This window comes from Anomaloglossus baeobatrachus, chromosome 12 (assembly GCF_048569485.1).
Source record: "Anomaloglossus baeobatrachus isolate aAnoBae1 chromosome 12, aAnoBae1.hap1, whole genome shotgun sequence".
Taxonomy (NCBI): domain Eukaryota; kingdom Metazoa; phylum Chordata; class Amphibia; order Anura; family Aromobatidae; genus Anomaloglossus; species Anomaloglossus baeobatrachus.
The window spans coordinates 87179378-87202789 of NC_134364.1; the positions used below are offsets into that span (position 1 = coordinate 87179378).

At 47.6% G+C, this 23412-nt stretch overlaps 1 protein-coding gene across 7 annotated transcripts in view; it reads left to right on the top strand.

Annotated features, from left to right (window-relative positions):
* Positions 1-23412, top strand: part of NPAS3 (neuronal PAS domain protein 3) — a 687349-nt gene that overhangs the window by 569831 nt on the left and 94106 nt on the right. For all 7 annotated transcript variants that reach the window (XM_075329901.1, XM_075329903.1, XM_075329902.1 and 4 more), the window contains one exon: positions 21860-21978. In XM_075329901.1, the coding sequence (XP_075186016.1) occupies positions 21860-21978 (119 nt within the window). The remainder of the gene's footprint in view (positions 1-21859; positions 21979-23412) is intronic.

Sequence of the window (23412 nt, forward strand, 5' to 3'; positions counted from 1 at the left end):
CCTCTTAGCCATTGTTGGGTGTTTATAGCTGTGTGTTTAGGGTCATTATCCTGTTGCAAGACCCATGACCTGCGACTGAGACCAAACTTTCTGACACTGGGCAGCACATTTTTCTTTAGAATCCCTTGATAGTTTTGAGATTTCCTTGCACCCTGCACAGATTCAAGACCCTCTGTGCCAGATGCAGCAAAGCAGCCCTAGAACATAACAGAGCCTCCTCCATGTTTCACAGTAGGGACAGTGTTCTTTTCTTGATATGCTTCATTTTTCCATCTGTGAACATAGAGCTGATGTGCCTTGCCAAGAAGTTACATATTTGTCTCATCTGTCTATAGGACTTTCTCCCAGAAGCTTTGTGGCTTGTCAACATGTAGTTTGACAAATTCCAGTCTGTTTTTTTATGATTTTTTTTTCAACAATAGTGTCCTCCTTGGTTGTCTCTCATGAAGTCCACTTTGGCTCAAACATCGACGGATGGTGCGATCTGACTCTGATATTCCTTGAGCTTGAGGTTCACCTTTAATCACTTTAGAAGTTTTTCTGGGCTCTTTTGTTACCATAATTATTAAATTATTATCCGTCTCTTTGATTTGTCATCAATTTCCCTCCTGCAGCCACATCCAGGGAGCTTGGCTACGGTCCCATGGATCTTAAATTTCTGAATAATATGTGCAACTGTAGTCACAGGAACATGATGCTGTGAGGAGATGGTCTTATAACTTTTACCTTTAACATGCTTGTCTACAAATTTCTTTCTAATCTCCTGAGACAACTCTTTCCTTTACTTCCTCTGGTCCATGTTGAGTGTGGTACACACCATGTTACCAAACAGCACAGTGAGTATCTGTAGCCCTATATACAGGCACGCTGACTGATTACAAGATTGTAGACACTTGTGATGCTAAGTAGTGGACACAACTTGATTTAACATATCCCTATTGTCACATTATTTTCAGGGGTGCAATCATTTCTGTCCAGGCCTGTTTCATGAGTTTTATTTTTTATTTTATTTTTTTTTTTAAATTCTGTGGAAGCAGAAAAGCAGCAATGTCTGACTTTCATTTGTTCATTTCAAAAGATTTTTTTTATTTATTTCTTTATTTCTTTCTTTATTTATTTATTTATTATTTATTTTATTATTTATTTATTTATTTATTATTTATTTATTATTTATTATTATTTATTTATTATTTATTATTATTTATTTATTTATTTATTTATTTTATTTTATGACTTTTGTCAGATTTAAGTTACTTCTGTGGCCATTGAGTGTTTTTCTTTCATTAAACGAGGGGTGAGGAGGACCAACAATTCTGACCACTGGTGAATAGTGATATGGAAAATAAAAGTAATGTGAACACTTTCCCCGTCCCTATGTGTAGCAACTTGGCGCTTGTGCGCCTCTTGTACCCCCCCAATTGATGAGAACGATTAGGATATTATATATTGCATACACTTTGCTTCTTGGGGAAGTTTACACTGTCCGGCCAATTGTATAGATAGCGGCCTCCTAACATATTCATTAGATACATGTCTCAGCCATTATTAGCGGCCGTCACTGTGACTCGGGGACAATTCCCGTCCTGAAATATTGAATGCATTTCCTCCCTCATGCTGTGTGTATGTGTGTGTGCAAAAGGGTGTAGAGGGCGCAGCAGCGACACAGCCCCCTCCTCCGCTCAGCCGTCTTTCACAATCCATCTCTCTCCTCTCATAGCTGCGAGGCCTCATTGGGGATACATACATTAAGCCCTTTAAATCGTTTATAATAAATCTTTGTCTAAGGCTCATTTTGACAGTCTCTCTCTCTTCCCCTCTCGCTCTCTCTCTTTATCTGACCCTTTTAAAAGAGCTCCTTTTAAAAGAGAATCCTCAATAGTCTGTTAATCCACTGGGTGTACTGACAGAGAGAGAGCAGACAGAGAGAGACAAGAAAGGCAAAAAGATACAGCCCCAGGAAATATACACACACAACGCAGTGCATTTACACAGAGCCGGTGCATGCAGACTGCTTATTAACCTATTTCCTGCCACCATGGCTTAGCGCACGGTACTGTCACTGCTTTACTTAAAAGTACCACTTCTGCATTGATCATTCTGGGAGAACGTATTAACCCCTTAATATAGTCGATATCATTCTGATGTGTTGATGCCATCTAGACAGACTCCAAAAGTGACATGTGCTCCGGAGTCCAGGTCTTATGTTTTGACCCTGATAATATGGCACAGACCAGCAAAGACACAATGCTGCGGCAGTGTACAGAGGGCACAACCAGAGGCCTCAGTCAGAGGGCTCAGCCAGAGGGCTCAAGCAGAAGGCTCAATCAGAGGGTTCAACCAGACGGCTCAATTCAATGGAAGGGCTCAATCTGAGAGCTCAATCAGAGGGCTCCAATTTAGGGCTCAACAAGAGGGCTCAATCAGATGGCTCAAAGGGCTCAACCAGAGGGCCCAATTAGAGAGCTCAATCTGAAGTCTCAACCAGAGGGTTCAACCAGAGGGCTCAGTCTGTGGGCTCAATCAGAGGGCTCCATCTTAGGTCTCAACCGGAGGGCTCAACCAGAGGACTCAACTGGAGGGCTCAGTCTGAGGGCTCAACCGGAGGGTTCATTCAGGAGGACTCATTTAGAGGTCTTTAATCCTTCCGTGGAGCAGTGCCTTGAGAATATGTGTGTGGATACGGATAGTCCTTCAGTACCTAGAATTGAGGGGGATGGTGGCGACTCGGTGTTGTAAGCAATGTAATTTGTGGTCATGTAGGAGGTTTATTTGTTTGTGAGATTGTATATACCGATAAGCCTTACAGTTTTTGTCTTTCCTTATTAACCCTGAATACCTATGATCATACCTCATGTGTATGACCGTGGTTTACTTGGTTGCCTTTAGGCCACTAGATTTTCATTTCATAAAACTATTGGCACTTGAGACCTCGTAAATGAAAAAAAAAAAAAACTTCCTAAGTGAAAAGTGAACGGCCATTGTCTCACATTATGGGCATCCACAGACCACTTTGTTTTTGTGCTAAAAAATAAAGTCCAAAGCTGCTTTTTTTTCTGAACTCACAAAACTTTTTCGAAGATGTCTCATTGGAGCAGTACTACTCACTCACATTGTTGGCACAGATTCATATTTCTGCTCCTTTACTGTGGTACCTGAAACGTCAATGGCCTTGGACGTGAGACTGTCTGGCACCGTGGTTCCACCAAGTGATCAGGGCTGAGCTGCTGGACCATAGCTCCATGTGTGGTTGTATCAGCACCGCAGTGATATGATACCCCAGAAGACACTGCTGCACCCTGTTCCAGGGGGTGGACATACCATTGGTGCGATCTCTGCATCCACAAAGGGGCCTACTTCCATCTCAAAAGCAACAAGCGGCTTCTGTTACAGACACTTAAAGTGACCCATGTACATCTACTGTTCTTGCACAGTAGCCCTTTTCAGTCTATATCCACCTCTGCCTGGTCCTGTTTATTCGGGTGGGGTGGGGGGGGTTCCTGGATTTGAGTCCTCCAGAGGTCATACATTGATGTTCTTAAGCTGTCCATACACCTTAGGCTACTTTCACACATCCGGATTTTTGCTCTGCGGCACAATACGGTGTTCTGCAGAAAAACCGCAACCGGCTTTTGTAACGCCGGTTGCGTTTTTTTTTTGCATAGACTTACATTAGTGCCGTATTGTGCCGCAGGGGCTTGCGTTCGGTCCGGTTTTTGCCGCATGCGGCAGATTTAGCCGATGCCGCGGCCGGATCGAACGTTCCCTGCAACGTTTTTTGCTCCAGCAAAAAACACCGCATCGTGCCACATCCGGCCGCTGCGGCGCATTTTTCAATGCATACCTATGGAGGCCGGATGCGGCGCAATGCGGAAAAAACCGCATCCGCTCGCCGCATGCGGTTTTTTCCACTGCGCATGCTCAGTAGCATGCAGCAACCAGAAAAAAACGGACGGGCCGCATGTAAAAACTTATGCAAAGGATGTGGTGTTTTCGCCGCATCCGTTGCATAGTTTTCACAGCCGGATTGAGCCGCAGTGCTCAAACCGGATGTGTGAAAGTAGCCTTACTTGCCTGTTGACTCTTGCAGCCAGTATCTATCCCGTCTGACTTTTGTATACACAGGAATATTTGTCTCTGCACAAGCACTCTTATGGTTTCAGTGGGGGCAGTGGAGTAAGTCACGGCCAGACACCTCTTAGAAGAGAAAGGATTTGGTATTTAATGTAAGCTAACCAATCCCTTGCTCCCCCAACACCACCTATTAGTAAAGAGTGGGAAGGTCTTCTTACACATTAGAAAATCAGAAGATCTTGAGAAAGTTTGAGAATTTAGCCAACTTTCTTGTATAGTGTAGAGGGTCTTTAGCTGTGCTCCTCTCCCTGTTCGTTGAGGTGCCCCCAGTTGTTGGCGACATGGAGTTGGTCAGAAATCACCTTTCTCTGGATGCTGCATTCTTTGGTTTAGCAAAACAATTCACTCTGTGGGCTAATAGCCATTATCCTGCCCCATACAGGGCGGCTCACCGCTGCATTGAAACTGGCTGTGCTGATAACGTTGTGACCCGCACATCTGCCGAGACACGTGCACGACCGGCAGCTATGTGTGCACATGTATTCATTATGAGACGGGCTCAATACCTGGCAATCTTGCACGTCTCTGCAGATGTTATCTCACCGCCACCTGTCACCGCCCCAGATAACCCCTTTAATGCTTTACTGGGTTTTAGAGATAAATGGAAGATAAATTAACATAAATTGCTAAAGGGGCTTTCTAAAGTTTGGAAGTTATTCCCTATCCATGGGAAGGGGGATAACTTCCCCATCGCTGAAGGTCCAGCTGATCCCAAGAACTGTGGCTCTGAAGATCCCTGTGTGAATGGAGCGGAGGTCGATCATGTGCCCTGCCGATCCCTGTGTGAGTGGAGCAGAGATCGATCATGTGCCCTGCCGATCCCTGTGTGAATGGAGCGGAAGTCGATCATGTGCCCTGCCGATCCCTGTGTGAATGGAGCGGAGGTCGATCATGTGCCCTGCCGATCCCTGTGTGAGTGGAGCAGAGGTCGATCATGTGCCCTGCCGATCCCTGTGTGAGTGGAGCAGAGGTCGATCATGTGCCCTGCCGATCCCTGTGTGAATAGAGCGGAGGTCGATCATGTGCCCTGCTGATCCCTGTGTGAATAGAGCGGAGGTCGATCATGTGCCCTGCCAATCCCTGTGTGAATGGAGCGGAGGTCGATCATGTGCACTGCCGATCCCTGTGTGAATGGAGCGGAGGTCGATCATGTGCCCTGCCGATCCCTGTGTGAATAGAGCGGAGATCGATCATGTGCACTGCCGATCCCTGTGTGAATGGAGCGGAAGTCGATCATGTGCACTGCCGATCCCTGTGTGAATGGAGCGGAGGTCGATCATGTGCGCTGCCAATCCCTGTGTGAATGGAGCGGAGGTCGATCATGTGCCCTGCCGATCCCTGTGTGAATGGAGCGGAGGTCGATCATGTGCACTGCCGATCCCTGTGTGAATGGAGCGGAGGTCATCATGTGCATTGTCGATCCCTGTGTGAATAGAGCGGAGGTCATCATGTGCACTGCCGATCCCTGTGTGAATGGAGCGGAGGTCATCATGTGCATTGTCGATCCCTGTGTGAATAGAGCGGAGGTCATCATGTGCCCTGCCGGTCCCTGTGTGAATGGAGCGGAGGTCGATCATGTGCACTGTCGATCCCTGTGTGAATGGAGCAGAGGTCGATCATGTGCACTGTCGATCCCTGTGTGAATGGAGCAGAGGTCGATCATGTGCACTGTCGATCCCTGTGTGAATGGAGCGGAGGTCGATCATGTGCCCTGCCGATCCCTGTGTGAATGGAGCGGAGGTCGATCATGTGCCCTGCTGATCCCTGTGTGAATGGAGCGGAGGTCGATCATGTGCCCTGCCGATCCCTGTGTGAATGGAGCGGAGGTCGATCATGTGCACTGCCGATCCCTGTGTGAATGGAGCGGAGGTCATCATGTGCATTGTCGATCCCTGTGTGAATAGAGCGGAGGTCATCATGTGCACTGCCGATCCCTGTGTGAATGGAGCGGAGGTCATCATGTGCATTGTCGATCCCTGTGTGAATAGAGCGGAGGTCATCATGTGCCCTGCCGGTCCCTGTGTGAATGGAGCGGAGGTCGATCATGTGCACTGTCGATCCCTGTGTGAATGGAGCAGAGGTCGATCATGTGCACTGTCGATCCCTGTGTGAATGGAGCAGAGGTCGATCATGTGCACTGTCGATCCCTGTGTGAATGGAGCGGAGGTCGATCATGTGCCCTGCCGATCCCTGTGTGAATGGAGCGGAGGTCGATCATGTGCCCTGCTGATCCCTGTGTGAGTGGGGCGGAGGTCGATCATATGCACTGCTGATCCCTGTGTGAATGGAGCGGAAGTCGATCATGTGCACTGCCGATCCCTGTGTGAATAGAGCGGAGGTCGATCATGTGCCCTGCCGATCCCTGTGTGAATAGAGCGGAGGTCGATCATGTGCACTGCCGATCCCTGTGTGAATGGAGCGGAGGTCGATCATGTGCACTGCCGATCCCTGTGTGAATGGAGCGGAGGTCGATCATGTGCGCTGCCAATCCCTGTGTGAATGGAGCGGAGGTCGATCATGTGCCCTGCCGATCCCTGTGTGAATGGAGCGAGGTCGATCATGTGCCCTGCCGATCCCTGTGTGAGTGGGGCGGAGGTCGATCATGTGCACTGCCAATCCCTGTGTGAATGGACCGGAGGTCGATCATGTGCACTGCCGATCCCTGTGTGAATGGAGCGGAGGTCATCATGTGCATTGTCGATCCCTGTGTGAATAGAGCGGAGGTCGATCATGTGCCCTGCCGATCCCTGTGTGAATGAAGCGGAGGTCGATCATGTGCCCTGCCGATCCCTGTGTGAGTGGGGCGGAGGTCAATCATGTGCACTGCCGATCCCTGTGTGAATGGAGCGGAGGTCGATCATGTGCACTGCCGATCCCTGTGTGAATGGAGCGGAGGTCATCATGTGCATTGTCGATCCCTGTGTGAATAGAGCGGAGGTCGATCATGTGCCCTGCCGATCCCTGTGTGAATGGAGCGGAGGTCGATCATGTGCCCTGCCGATCCCTGTGTGAGTGGGGCGGAGGTCGATCATGTGCACTGCCGATCCCTGTGTGAATGGAGCGGAGGTCGATCATGTGCACTGCCGATCCCTGTGTGAATGGAGCGGAGGTCGATCATGTGCCCTGCCGATCCCTGTGTGAATGGAGCGGAGGTCGATCATGTGCCCTGCCGATCCCTGTGTGAGTGGGGCGGAGGTCGATCATGTGCACTGCCAATCCCTGTGTGAATGGACCGGAGGTCGATCATGTGCACTGCCGATCCCTGTGTGAATGGAGCGGAGGTCATCATGTGCATTGTCGATCCCTGTGTGAATAGAGCGGAGGTCGATCATGTGCCCTGCCGATCCCTGTGTGAATGAAGCGGAGGTCGATCATGTGCCCTGCCGATCCCTGTGTGAGTGGGGCGGAGGTCGATCATGTGCACTGCCGATCCCTGTGTGAATGGAGCGGAGGTCGATCATGTGCACTGCCGATCCCTGTGTGAATGGAGCGGAGGTCATCATGTGCATTGTCGATCCCTGTGTGAATAGAGCGGAGGTCGATCATGTGCCCTGCCGATCCCTGTGTGAATGGAGCGGAGGTCGATCATGTGCCCTGCCGATCCCTGTGTGAGTGGGGCGGAGGTCGATCATGTGCACTGCCGATCCCTGTGTGAATGGAGCGGAGGTCGATCATGTGCACTGCCGATCCCTGTGTGAATGGAGCGGAGGTCATCATGTGCATTGTCGATCCCTGTGTGAATAGAGCGGAGGTCATCATGTGCCCTGCCGATCCCTGTGTGAATGGAGTGGAGGTCGATCATGTGCCCTGCCGATCCCTGTGTGAATGGAGCGGAGGTCGATCATGTGCCCTGCCGATCCCTGTGTGAATGGAGGGAGGTCGATCATGTGCCCTGCCGATCCCTGTGTGAATGGAGCGGAGGTCGATCATGTGCCCTGCCGATCCCTGTGTGAGTGGAGCGGAGGTCGATCATGTGCACTGCCGATCCCTGTGTGAATGGAGCGGAAGTCGATCATGTGCACTGCCGATCCCTGAGTGAATAGAGCGGAGGTCGATCATGTGCCCTGCCGATCCCTGTGTGAATGGAGCGGAGGTCGATCATGTGCCCTGCCGATCCCTGTGTGAATGGAGCAGAGGTCGATCATGTGCCCTGCCGATCCCTGTGTGAATGGAGCGGAGGTCGATCATGTGCACTGCCGATCCCTGTGTGAATGGAGCGGAGGTCGATCATGTGCACTGCCGATCCCTGTGTGAATGGAGCGGAGGTCATCATGTGCATTGTCGATCCCTGTGTGAATAGAGCGGAGGTCATCATGTGCCCTGCCGATCCCTGTGTGAATAGAGCGGAGGTCGATCATGTGCCCTGCCGATCCCTGTGTGAATGGAGCGGAGGTCGATCATGTGCACTGTCGATCCCTGTGTGAATGGAGCGGAGGTCGATCATGTGCACTGCCGATCCCTGTGTGAATGGAGCAGAGGTCGATCATGTGCCCTGCCGATCCCTGTGTGAATGGAGCAGAGGTCGATCATGTGCACTGCCGATCCCTGTGTGAATGGAGCGGAGGTCATCATGTGCATTGTCGATCCCTGTGTGAATGGAGCGGAGGTCATCATGTGCACTGCCGATCCCTGTGTGAATGGAGCAGAGGTCGATCTTGTGCCCTGCCGATCCCTGTGTGAATGGAGCAGAGGTCAATCATGTGCCCTGCCAATCCCTGTTTGAATGGAGGTCAGTCATGTGCCCTGACTATTCCTGTGTGAATGGAGCGGAGGTTGATCATGTGCCCTGACGATTCCTGCGTGAATGGAGCGGAGGTCGATCATGTGCCCTGTGTGAATGGAGCAGAGGTCGATCATGTGCTCTATCCATTCTTAATAGCGATAGAGTGCTCAACTGCTCTCCCACACTCCCCCAAGAATGAATGGAGCAGCTGCGCACATGATAGACCTCTGCTCCGTTCACACAGGGATTTTCAGAACAGCTATTTTTAAGATCAGTGGTATATGTTTGGAGCTTGGACCACCAATCAGGAATGTATCCTCTATCTCACCCATAGGGGATAATATCCAACTTCAGAATACCCCTCTAATGTTTCCATAAAATTTGGCCACTTACATCACTATTTATTTAGACAAAACCAGAGTTGAATAAAGCTAAGAAACTCAGTTTTTAAGGGTACTTTACACGCTGCGACATCGCTAACGATATATCGTCGGGGTCACGGTGTTTGTGACGCACATCCGATGTTGTTAGCGACATCGCAGTGTGTGACAGCTAGAAGCGACGATCAACGAGCGCAAAAACATTAAAAATCGTTGATCGTTGACACGTCGCTCCAAATCATAATGTCGTTGGTGTTTCATTCCGCAGGTTGTTCGTCGTTCCTGCGGCATCACACATCGCTATGTGTGACACCGCAGAAACGACGAACATCATCCTATCTGCGTCCATCGGAAATGAGGAAGGAAGGAGGTGGGCGGCATGTTCCGGCCGCTCAACTCCCCCCCTCCTCTTCTATTGGGCGGCCGTTTTGTGACGTCGTTGTGACGCCGAACGCACCTCTCCCTTGAAGGAGGGATTGTTCTGCAGCAACAGCGACATCGCTGAAAGGGAATGTGACGCTGCCGTAGCGATATTATTCACTACGGCAGCGATCACCACATGTCGTACGAATGACGGGGGCCGGTGCTATCGCTCGCGACATCGCTAGCAATCGCTAGCGATGTCGCAGCGTGTAAAGCACCATTTAGGTTGTAGAATCCTAGAAAATCCTTTGACATTTTAAAGGTTCGTTTTGCTGATATATGTGGTGACTGAATTAATAGTATTTTATATAGTTTATTACAGATTAATAAAAGGGGTTTTTTTTATAATTTTTAAATATATTTAAATTTTTACCCTTGTACGAGGTTTCTTGCTAACTCTCCCGTAACAAGCCTTTAGTTTGCTATCCCTTTTCCATTCACCATGGCTGAAACATCAGGAAGGGCCGGCGTGGTGGCACCATCAGTTTAGCACTATAGCAGTCACCAAAGCAGTATGTCGCCCCCTGGTGGCTGTGTCTGTTGCTTGCCAAAAGCTGGACTTATTCAGGCGCTATCTAAACTATATTGTGCTTAAGAAGAACTTTTCCTCATTTCAATGGAAAGCGCTTACTGTCTGCAGACTTGATATTACGCAACTGAGAAAGCATCGATGTCCCTATTCCAATGTGATCCATTGACTGGTAGAAGAGCTGCTCTCTGACACTGCAGGGATATACAGTGCTGGCCAAAAGTATTGGCACCCCTGCAATTCTGTCAGATAATACTCAGTTTCTTCTTGAAAATGATTGCAATCACAAATTCTTTGGTATTGTTATCTTCATTTATTTTGCTTGCAATGAAAAAACACAAAAGAGAATGAAACAAAAATCAAATCATTGATCATTTCGCACAAAACTGCAAAACTTGGCCAGACAAAAGTATTGGCACCCTTAGGCGCACTTTGCACACTACGACATCGCAGGTGCGATGTCGGTGGGGTCAAATTGAAAATGACGCACTTCCGGCATCGCATGCGACATCGTAGTGTGTAAAGGCTCGATGATACGATTAACGAGCGCAAAAGCGTCATAATCGTATCATCGGTGCAGCGTCGGCGTAATCCATAATTACGCTGACGCGACAGTCCGATGTTGTTCCTCGCTCCTGTGGCAGCACACATCGCTGTGTGTGAAGCCGCAGGAGCGAGGAACATCTCCTACCGGCGTCACTGCGGCTTCCGTAGGATATGCGGAAGGAAGGAGGTGGGCGGGATGTTTACATCCCGCTCATCTCCGCTCCTATTGGCCGCCTGCCGTGTGACGTCGCAGTGACGCCACACGACCCGCCCCCTTAATAAGGAGGCGGGTCGCCGGCCAGAGCGACGGTCGCAGGACAGGTGAGTCCATGTGAAGCTGCCGTAGCGATAATGTTCGCTACGGCAGCTATCACAAGGATATCGCTGCTGCGACGGGGGCGGGGACTATCGCGCTCGGCATCGCAGCATCGGCCTGCGATGTCGCAGCGTGCAAAGTACCCCTTAGCCTAATTCTTGGTTGCACAACCTTTAGCCAAAATAACTGCGAACAACCGCTTCCGTTAACCATCAATGAGTTTCTTACAATGCTCTGCTGGAATTTTAGACCATTCTTCTTTGGCAAACTGCTCCAGGTCCCTGAGATTTGAAGGGTGCCTTCTCCAAACTGCCATTTTGAGATCTCTCCACAGGTGTTCTATAGGATTCCGGTCTGGACTCATTGCTGGCCACTTTAGTAGTCTCCAGTGCTTTCTCACAAACCATTTTCTAGTGCTTTTTGAAGTGTGTTTTGGGTCATTGTCCTGCTGGAAGACCCATGACCTCTGAGGGAGACCCAGCTTTCTCACACTGGGCCCTACATTATGCTGAAAAATTTGTTAGTAGTCTTCAGACTTCATAATGCCATGCACACGGTCAAGCAGTCCAGTGCCAGAGGCAGCAAAGCAACCCCAAAACATCAGGGAACCTCCGCCATGTTTGACTGTAGGGACCGTGTTCTTTTCTTTGAATGCCTCTTTTTTTTCCTTTAAACTCTATGTTGATGGCTGTTCCCAAAAAGCTCTACTTTTCTCCTATCTGACCAGAGAACATTCTTCCAAAACGTTTTAGGCTTTCTCAGGTAAGTTTTGGCAAACTCCAGCCTGGCTTTTTTATGTCTCGGGGTAAGAAGTGGGGTCTTCCTGGGTATCCTACCATACAGTCTCTTTTCATTCAGACGCCGACGGATAGTACGGGTTGACACTGTTGTACCCTCGGACTGCAGGGCCGCTTGAACTTGTTTGGATGTTAGTCGAGGTTCTTTATCCACCATCAGCACAATCTTGCGTTGAAATCTCTCTTCAATTTTTCTTTTCCTTCCACATCTAGGGAGCTTAGCCACAGTGCCATGGGCTTTACACTTCTTGATGACACTGCGCACCGTAGACAAAGGAACTTTCAGGTCTTTGGAGATGGACTTGTAGCCTTGAGATTGCTCATGCTTTCTCACAATTTGGATTCTCAAGTCCTCAGACAGTTCTTTGGTCTTCTTTCTTTTCTCCATGCTCAATGTGGTACACACAAGACACAGGACAGAGGCTGAGTCAACTTTAATCCATGTCAACTGGCTGCAAGTGTGATTTAGTTATTGCCAACACCTGTTAGGTGCCACAGGTAAGTTACAGGTGCTGTTAATTACACAAATTAGAGAAGCATCACATGATTTTTCAAACAGTGCCAATACTTTCGTCCACCCCCTTTTTTATGTTTGGTGTGGAATTATATCCAATTTGGCTTTATGACAGTTTTTTTTATTTTTTTTCATTGAAGACAAAATAAATGAAGATAATAATACCAAAGAATTTGTGATTGCAATCATTTTCAAGAAGAAACTGAGTATTATCTGACAGAATTGCAGGGGTGCCAATACTTTTGGCCAGCACTGTGTGTGTATATATTATATATGAGCTCTGATATCCTCTTATCACTGTATCACATATGATGGCTCCATTCTGCAATAACCGCTCACCTATGGAGGCTTGCGCAGCCCAAACACACACCCCGTCACTTGTATTTCCTCCCGCCTGAAGGTGGGAGACACACTGTCAGTATAATTCTGGAGATATCAAAAATCTAGAATTCTTTATTTATTGCTTTATTGGTTTAAAAAAATTTAGAATTTTGTAGAAAGAAAAAACAAAACTATTGGTTTGTGCTTCCATTTTCCAAGACGCACAGGTTTTTATTAGATTGCCATCAATGGCGCTGCGGGGGGGGTCTGTTTTTTTGCTTGGCGAGCTGATGTTTTATTATATACAAATATTGGGGTACACTCAATGTTTTGTTTGCATTTTATTGCCTTTTTTTGTTATTGCAGTGACTGAAAAACCGCGGCGGTGGCGTTTTGATTTTTTTCCCACTTTATAGCATTTATTGATCAGCTTAATTACTGTAAAATTTTGAAAGATCAGACTTTTCTTGACGAAGCAAAACCAAGTATATATTTTTTATATTTCTTCATTCTTTTTTTTTTTTTAAATTCTTTAATTTAAAGCCAAACTCGTATCTAAACATTACATCCCCTGTTCCCCACTGGGACGCAGGTATTATTACAGAAATGACGGTAATATATATACAAACAGTCAGCACACATATACAATTCCCATCCCCACTACTACTCAAGTCTGGCCCAGTTTACACCTTTTATAAGCCGACCCAACTTAATGTAAGTAGGGAGAAGAGCGAAGAAAAAGAAATCAAAGCCTGAAAAAGATTGAAGGCCTGTCGAGAAAGAGAGATAAAAAGGAAGGGGTGGTAGAAGAAAGCAGGGGGGAGGGTCAGGGAGTAGTGTAGGAAAGAAGGAAGAGGGGGGCGAGGGAGAGAGAGAGGGGGAGAAAAAAAAAAAAGAAAGGTGGATCACGACTCCTGAGGTTCAGAGAACAAGTCCGCGTACTCCGCCGAGTAGGTGAACTCCAACCATGGAAACCATGTCCTATAAAAGTCTTCCTGGCGGTCGTTAATAGAGGATGTCAAATCCTCCATATGCATCAGATCGTTAATCCACGAAACCCACTGTGTCAACGTGGGGGGGGGTAGTAGACTTCCAACCAAGCGGGATGCAAGACCTGGCAGACATGACCAGAAATCTAAGCAATGATCTCCTATATTTAGAGACCGGGAGTTCGGATAGCTGTAGAATAAATAGCTCCGGACCCATTGTCTCAGTAGTACCGGTCACTCGTCTGATTACCTCCCCCACCTCTGACCAAAACCGCTGCAGAGAAGGGCAAGACCAAAAAATGTGCACAAAATCACCCTCCCCCAGACCGCATCTCCAACAAACAGGGTCAACTGAGGGAAACATTCTATGGAGTCTGGTCGGGACCCTGTACCACCTAGCCAACAGTTTGTAATTAGCTTCCAACAGTCTGGAACTGATCGAAGTTCTATGTGCCAGCTGGAGGATGTTGTTTCTTTGTGAGTCGGATAAACTAATCCCCAGGTCCCTCTCCCACTGCAGCAGGTAGGCCGGGGGGGGGGGGCAAATCCCCCGGATCTGATAGCATGTTGTATACCAGGGATAGTGAGTGCCGTAAGACTCCCTCTCCCAGGCACAACTTTTCGAATACCGTAGGAGGTCCGGCATATCGACTGAAGCGAGGGAGGGAGTGCATGAAGTGCCTTAACTGCATAGCCCTCCATTCCCCCAGGGGACCCGAAGGCAAAAGGCCCCGGATATCCGCTAGTGAAGGCCATTCCCCCTCCCAGAGACCCCTTGTGGATTGCCTCCAGCTCTCTAATGTCTGCCAGAAGGGATGTAACCTTAGCTTCTCTTTCTCTCTTCAGGCGAGCCCCATGTTTGATGAACAGTCCCCTCACCACACATTTGTGCGCCTCCCAGACTATGCCCGGGGACACCTCCCCCCCCGCTGCTGCTGAAATATTCCCTCAAGGCCTCCCTTATTTCCTGCATTGTCACCGGTTCGTCGAGTAGCGAAGTGTTCAGGGTCCACTGACTCTGCCTCCCGATGGGGCAACCGAGGCTAAGAGTAATTGTGATCAGGGCGTGATCAGAGAATGATATGCACTCGATTGAGGAAGCCACCAGAGAATGTAGATCCCCATGTTTAAGGAAAAAGAGGTCTAACCTGGAGTAGCAGTCATGCACTGCCAAGTAAAATGAGAAATTTCTTCATTCTTAACTATGATTTGAAATTAAATTAAAAAAAAATATAGGAAAAATAAAAAATATAAATGATTTATATTTTATTAGTTACCTTTGGGAATTTTAACATGCGATTGTTTCTTTTATTGCTTGTACTACTGTGTTTTTCCAAAAATAAGACACTGTCTTATATTTTTTTGCCCCCAAAAAAGCGCTAAGGCTTACTTCAGGATAGGTTTTATATTTAAGCCTTACACTGAAAATGCTAAAAATTCGTAACAGGGCTTTTTTTTGGAGGAGGGCTTATTTTTAGAAAAACACGGTATATACAGTAAATAGTGTTTATAGTGTATACAGTAAAAATCAGTCTTCTATGATGCCGATCACTGCCGGACGTCACAGCAGCCATCACATGACAGACACGGGGACTTCCAGCTGACCCCCGGCTGTCATACTAATCCAACAGTTGCCTGCAACCACGTCGTGGGGGCTGATGGACCAGATTGTGGTGCTTAAATGCCGTTGTTAGTGATTGACAGCAGCACTGAAGTCGTTAACAGCATCCTGTGTGGAGCGGGCTCTGCTTCTGAGCCTGCTCCAAACTCCCTGACCCACTCCATGACTTAAGAATACATCAGGGGTTAAATGAAACGGTCTCATTGGAAAAAATACCATATACTCACCTCCCGGTCATAGGCCATCCGGGCAATGTCACATTATTCTAGGTAAATTACCTTTAGCATGCATATAAAGCTATTTCGGAATTACTCTATATGGATCTGACTTTCTCATGCTCGGGCACAGTTGCCAGGCGGTAGAATCTCTGCCCCCATTCCTACTCTCATTTTCTTGGTAATGCCCTCGCTTTGCCCTGGATGCCACATTATTACACAGATTATATTACTGAGCAGTTGTTTTTTTACATGCAATTAAAGATTTGAGAGATATAACACATAGATTGGTCCTTGTAGTCAAATGCAAGAAAATATAATAGGGAGGAATTACAGTGAAGGAAATAAGTATTTGATCCCTTGCTGATTTTGTAAGTTTGCCCACTGACAAAGACATGAACAGTTTATAATTTTAAGGATAGGTTAATTTTAACAGTGAGTAATAGAATATCTAAAATAAAATCCAGAAAATCACATTGTATAAAACATATAAATTTGCATTTTGCAGAGAGAAATAAGTATTTGATCCCCTACCAACCATTAAGAGTTCTGGCTCTTACAGACACTTAGGCCGGTTTCACACTTGCGTTCAGCGCAATCCACTGCTATGCAGAATAGCGCAGTCCGTTAATGCACTGCACTATTCTCCTTAGACTTGTATTGACGACGCACAGTAACGCAAGTGTCTGCGTTACATCCAGTGGACAACGCTGCGTCGTTATTTTGACGCAGCGTCAGGCGGAGGGAACGCTGCATGTAGCGTTTTTTTGGACGTTAAAATAACGCACTTTGACAGATTCCGTTAGAATCCACCAAGGTGTCTAATGATTGTCTATGGGGGTGGATTCCGCCGCAATGCACTAAGCGGCAGAATCCATTGACGGATTCCATCACGTTCTACTGAGCATGCTCAGCATGTCCAACAGAACGATCTAAATCAATTAAAATCACTCCTGGTCTCTCTCCCCTCTCTCATACTCACCGATCACGGGCGAGGCGCTGCACGGCTGTCACACTCTTCTGGCGGCTTCTCCTGCTTTTGAAAATGCCGGCCGCTCATTATTCCATCTAGTATTCACTGCTTTCCCCGCCCACCGGCGCCTATTATTGGTTGCAGTCAGACACGCCCCCACACTGAGTGACAGCTGTCTCACTGCAACCAATCACAGCCGCCGGTGGGCGGGTCTATATCGTGCAGTACAATAAATAAATAAATAATTTGAAAAAACTACGTGCGGTCCCCCCCAATTTTGATACTAGCCAAGGTAAAGCAACATGGCTGAAGGCTGGTATTCTCAGGATGGGGAGCCCCACGTTATGGGGAGCCCCCCCCAGCCTAAAATTATCAGCCAGCAGCCGCCCGGAATCGCCGCATCCATTAGATGCGACAGTCCCGGGACTCTACCCGTCTCATCCCGAATTGCCCTCGTGCGGTGGCAATCGAGGTAATAAGGAGTTAATGGCAGAAGACCATAGCTGCCACTAAAGCCCCCGTCACATTTAACGACTTACCAGTGATCCAGAAAACGATGTGACCTGATAAGGATCGCTGGTAAGTCGCTGGGAGGTCGCTGGTGAGATGTCACACAGTCAGATCTTACCAACAACGCAGTAATGATCAGCGACATGTATAACGATCTCGGCAGGCGTTGGGACTGTGTTAGGAGGTCTTTGGTAGGCGTCAAACACAGCGATGTGTCCTGCCCAGCAGGACTTCGCCTTTGAAGAAAATGGTCCCAACCATTCAGCAACGACTAGCGATATCACAGCAGGGGCCTGATCGCTGGTAGGTGTCACACATAATGAGATCGCTGCTGCGTCACAGAAACGGTGACGTAGCAACGATCTCATTAGAAATCTCGTTAGCGATCTCGTTGTGTGTGACGGGGCCTTAAGTCCTAGGTTAATCATGGCAGGCATCTATGAGACACATTCCATGATTAACCTGTAAGTGAAAGTACATAAACACATACACCCGAAAAAATACTTTATTTGGAATAAAAGACAAAAAAACCCTCTTTCACCACTTTATTAAAATCCCCAAATACCCCTCCAGGTCCGGCGTAATCCACACAAGGTCTCGCGACGCATCCACCTCTGCTACATGAAGCTGACAGGAGCGGCCGTAGAACACCGTCGCTCTCTCTCAGCTCCACGCAGCAACAGAAGGGAGTCGCGCTGTCAGCGGGGACGTCACTGAGGTAATGCCTGTGTGTGCGGTGATGATGGGTGCGAAGTGCCTGCGTGTGCGGTGATGATGGGTGCAAGGGTGCCGGGTTGTGTGCAGTGATGATGAGTGCGGTAGTGCCTGCGTGTGCGGTGATGATGGGCGCAAGGGTGTCGGGGCGTGTGCGGTGATGATGGGTGCAGTAGTGCCAGGGTGTGTGCAGTGATGATGAGTGCGGTAGTGCCGGTGCGTGTGCGGTGATGATAGGGGCGGTATTGCCGGGATGTGTGTGATGATGATGAGTGCAGTAGTGCCTGCGTGTGCGGTGATGATAGGGGCGGTATTGCCGGGATGTGTGTGATGATGATGAGTGCGGTAGTGACTGCGTGTGCGGTCATGATGGGGGCGTAGTGCCGGGATGTGTGTGATGATGATGAGTGCGGTAGTGACTGCGTGTGCGGTCATGATGGGGGCGGTAGTGCCGGTGTGTGATGGTGATGAGTGCGGTAGTGCCTGCGTGTGCGGTGATGATGGGGGCTCTCTCTCTCACAGCTAGAAAACTTAACGCGTTGCGCGTTATTTCCCAGGAATCCGTTGCCTTTATTATCACACTATTTGCAAGGCATCCGTCACATGCGTCACACCATGCATTGTAACGGATGCCGCACAACACAAGTGTGAAACCGGCCATAGACGCTAATAATCAACAGGTTACCTGCAGTAAAGACAGCTGTCTTAAATTGTAACCTGTACAAAGACTCCTGTCCACAGATTCAATCAGTCAGACTAACCTCTACAACATGGGCAACATCAAAGAGCTTTCTAAGAATGTCAGGGACAAGATCATAGACCTACAAAAGGTTGGAAAGGGCTACAAAACCATAAGTAAGCCACTGGGTGAGAAGGAGACAACTGCTGGTGCAATAGTAAGAAAATGGAAGAAATACAAAATGAGTGTCAGTTGACATCGATATAGGGCTCCATGCAAAATCTCCCCTCGTGGGGTATCCAGGATCATGAGGAAGGTTAGAGATCAGCCTAAAACTACATGGGGGGGACTTGTTAATGATCTCAAGGCAGCTGAGACCACTGTCACCAAGAAAACCATTGGTAACACTTTACACCGTAATGGATTAAAATCCTGCAGTGCCCGCAAAGCCACACTGCTCAAGAAGGCCCATGTGCAGCCGGCCCATCTGAAGTTTGCCAGTGAACACCTGGATGATTCTGAGAGTGATTGGGAGAAGGTGCTGTGGTCAGATGAGACAAAAATTGAACTCTTTGGCCTTAACTCAACTCGCCATGTTTGGAGGAAGAGAAATGCTGCCTAAGACCCAAAGAACACCATCCCAACTGTCCAGCATGTAGGTGGAAACATTATGTTTTGGGGGTATTTCTCTGCTAAGTGCACAGGACTACTTCACCGCATCAATGTGGCAATGGATGGAGCCATGTACCGTAAACTCCTGAGTGACATCCTCCTTCCCTCCACCAGTACATTAAAAATGGGTCATGGCTGGGTCTTCCAGCTTGACAATGACCTAAAACATACAGCCAAGGCAACAAAGGAATGGCTGAAAAAGAAGCACTTTAAGGTCATGGAGTGGCCTAGCCAGTCTCCAGACCTTAGTCCCATAGAAAACTTATGGAGGAGCTGAAACGCCAAGTTGCCAAGGGACAGCCTCAAACTTTTAATGATTTAGAGTTGATCTGCAAAGAGCAGTAGACCAAAATTCCTCCTAACATGTGCGCAAAACTTATCATCAACTACAAAAAATGTCTGACTGCTGTGCTTGCCAACAAGGGTTTTGCCACCTACGGTAGTATTAAGTCTTATTTGCCAAAGGGATCAAACACTTTTTTCTCTTTGCAAAATGCAAATACATTTATATAATGTGATTTTGTGGATTTTATTTTGGATATCCTATCTTTCAGTGTTCAAATTATCCTTCCCTTAAAATTATAGACTGTTCATCTCTTTATCAGTGGGCAAACTTACAAAATCAGCAAGGGATGAAATAATTATTTCTTCCAAAGTAGATCAGTTGATGAGTTGTGTTTGGTGATGTCTAGAAGTCCCACTAAGGAGAAACGCCAAGTTGGACTGCAAGCAGAGATTTCACATACTGCACTTTAGAAAGCCACAAATGTGAATATCTCTGCAATGAAGCAATGTACAGTAAAACAAAAAAAGCAGAATTGATTTGTGAGCAAGTTGTGAGCATCTCTTTAAGATGCAAAAGAACAATTAATTTCTGTGCAGGGGTAAACGTAGTGTTTAAGAACATTGTCGTATGGCATGGTGGGCTGTTTGAAGGAGTGGCTACATTGATACACGTAGTCTCCTGGACCTCTGTTTCAAAGAGCTGCATTGACTTTGCAGACCACCATACAAGCCATCGAGTGCCGTAGGGCTCTGCCCCTATAGAAGCAGGGCAGAATTTTCTCTATCTGATGGTTACTAAAGCCCTTTGCACTTGTATTGATAATTGTCATATCCCCATCAGAGTCCGCTCCCGCGACTTCTGCTCCGATCGCCAGGCGACGCCGTGTTCCCGCCATGGATAGTGCTGGTGATGGGAGAGGAGTCGGTGCCCGTAGCTCTGCTGAGCACAGGCTCCGCTCATCCACTAGGCTGGGTTTCCCTGGAACCTGCAGTACCACTGGCTGACTGTAGGTGGCATGTGTCTTGTAGCTGAAGTTGCCATCATTCACCTGCAGCCAATGGGAAGACACCACACCCTTCTTATTCCCCCTCCTGTCATGTGACCACTGCCAGAGATAGTTTGTATTCCTGGTTCCTGTGCTGTTTGTATTTTCATTCCTGTGCGCTGACCTTGCTTGTGTTCTGACTACCCTTCTGCCTGTTGTTTATGTACCTTGCTGCCCAATCCGGATTTGACCTCTGCTTTGTTTGCTGATTATGTCCTTGCCTGCCCATTCTGTCCCTGTTCTGCAATTCCTGGTTTGACCCCGCCTGACGACTACTCTCCGGACCGCTGCCTTCCACAGGTATTGATCTCCAGGGCCCTGTGTAATTCCAAATCCCTGTATAGGGGTTAAAGGGTTTCAGGGTTCTGGGGGTCCTGCTGGGTGAGTGGCTTCCCTCTAGCCTGTCCATTACAACCTGTCTGAGTCTGTGGATCCAGGCAGGCGTTAAAATAATAGAGCCATAATGTAGCCATGTGTATAAAGCCTGTAATTGCCCAAACAACCCTCATTTATAGTATTCTACATGACTGGTTGTCGGAACAGTGGGGACGTGCTTTTTGCCCATTACTTTTATAAAAACAGTTATTATGAAACAAAAAGGCAGACCTGAACTTGTTATCTTTACCTAGTACTCCTTTTTTTTCACGTGTTCAGATGTTGTGTTAAGGGTCGAGATGTTCACAGTTTATTTCCCTTAATGTGCTCCATCAAAGAGACCTAGTCTGAGCTGCCAAAAAAGCAAACTTCACGGGATGAGTTTCCACCCAGATAGCCAGAGTTTTTACTGTGTGGACTCGCGATCCGGAGGGCCTGACACCGGGCTCACACAGACTTTCCTCTTGCACTAGTGAGGACGTGCAATGATTTCCCGATCTCTTCTGGCCCACCCCACCGTCAGGCTCCTGTGATCCCGTTCTCTGGTGAAGCAGAGCTTCGGATCCTAGAACCAGCTGGATCTGAAGCAGACACTCCAGTTTTTGATCTTGAAGCTTTTGATTAGAACTAATGAGCTTGTTTAATTCAAAATGGGAGCCCTGTGATAAAAGAAATAGGTTTGATTCCACTGGATTAGAGAAGAGAATTATCTGGCGTAGTGATGGATACTTAACCCCAACTCGTGGCGTTGATGCGTATTTTTTAATTAACCCCTTCAATGCTTAAACAAAATTACTTGTCTGCATTCCTGTACGTTATGTTATATAATGCAGAGCTTAATAACTCAGCATTGCAATTACTGTCTGTGTAATTATAACCAGATATGCTTGGATAATTTTCACCACATGTAATTTTTCATCAGGATGGTGTTAATTGTAGGGACAGCACATAGTAGGACTCATTATTCCATGGTGCTGATGGGAATAGAAGCAGGCCCCATCTTTTTTCCTGTGGATTAGACCCACTTCCATTATTTTCCTCGGTGTTGACATAGGCTGTGATTATCGTCCTTTGTAACGTCTACCCATTTCCTTTTGTAGTGGAGTCCTCCAGCCCCGGGATCCTCCCTCAGGACAACTCTCTAGAAAGGTCTTTCTTCATTCGGATGAAGTCAACACTGACTAAGAGAGGCGTGCATATCAAATCCTCGGGGTACAAGGTAAGTTCTACAGGTAGGAGAAAAACAAACGGCATTTTTAGGAGACGTTTATTTAGATTCATTGGCGGTAATCGAAGTGATTGTTAATTTATCAGACGGTGTTTTTCCAATATTGGGTGGTGGGTGTGCAGCACTGTCTGTGCCTGGGATCTGAGCGCCTCTACTGCTATTTTACTTCAGTTTTATTTCTTCTCCTTCTATTATGCCATCTCCCAAACTCTATGGAAGGTCATATCTATCAGAGGATAAAGACAAGCCTCTATTCTGTCATATGTAATATCTGAATAGGACTTTTTTTTCACAGCTGAGTGAAGGGGACCGCAGAAATGAAAAACCCTCTTTCCAGCCTTTGTCCCACACCCCCTTCCTCTGCCCTGCTCCCTCTGTCCTCCCTCTTCTTTGCTTTTCAACTTCAAGGCCTTCATGTTGCTTCCAAATTGTGTCTGGGAGAGAATTCCCCCCCAGGCTGCCTACAATCTAAAGGTGTCTTTGAAGAGCCTCAGTGTATAAAGAATCAGGATGGTTCCTCTCTCCTGAGGCGGGAGACGATAAAAAAAGAGAAGCACAATCATGCTTGTTTCTGAGTGGAAAAAAACTGGCATGGCTGCTGCAGGAGCACAAACTGTCCATCCTATGGGTATTGATGGAAAGTGATTAGGAGAGGGAGGTTATACGCTCTGTCTATTATCAGGAGAGAGATGTAAAGTGTCAGCCTTGCACTGACATTAATAGCGGTCGTTAGTTGCCAGCCTACGACTCTTGGTCTGACATTCAACATGCACTGCGGTATAATATCTACATTTCCCAATGTATGTGTCAGCTATATCTGTGCAAGTGGATCCCGTAAAATAATGGATCCTCTGCTTGGTTTGATTTAACAACGAAAGTCAAGGGCAGGGTACCTGACTACAGTGTTTACATTGGCTGAGGCAGACATATCATTGGTGCAACCAGTGCAGCTGCACTGGCGTCCAAGAGGGGAAGAGGCCACATCTACCTCCAAAGCCGGTGGAATTGATTATTTTGGTAAGGCCCATATACTGTACTTGCACAGGGGCCCTCTTCTGTCTGTGTCCGCCAGTGTACGTTGGTACTAGTATAAATGATCCCTCAAATGCAATGTGGAGAGAGTCTAAAGGCCCCGTCACACGCAACGACGGATCTAACGATATATCGCCGGGGTCACGGATTCCGTGCCGCACATCCGGCATCGTTAGCGACGTCGTTGCGTGTGACACGCATGAACGACCGTTAACGATGGAGAATACTCACCTTATTGTCCATCATTGACACGTCTTTCATTTTCAAGATATCGTTGATTGTAGAGGACTCAGGTTTTCGTCGTTCTCGAGGCAGCACACATCGCCACATGTGACACCCCGGAAATGACAAACAACAGCTTATCTGTGGCCGCTGGTAATGCAGAAGGAAGGA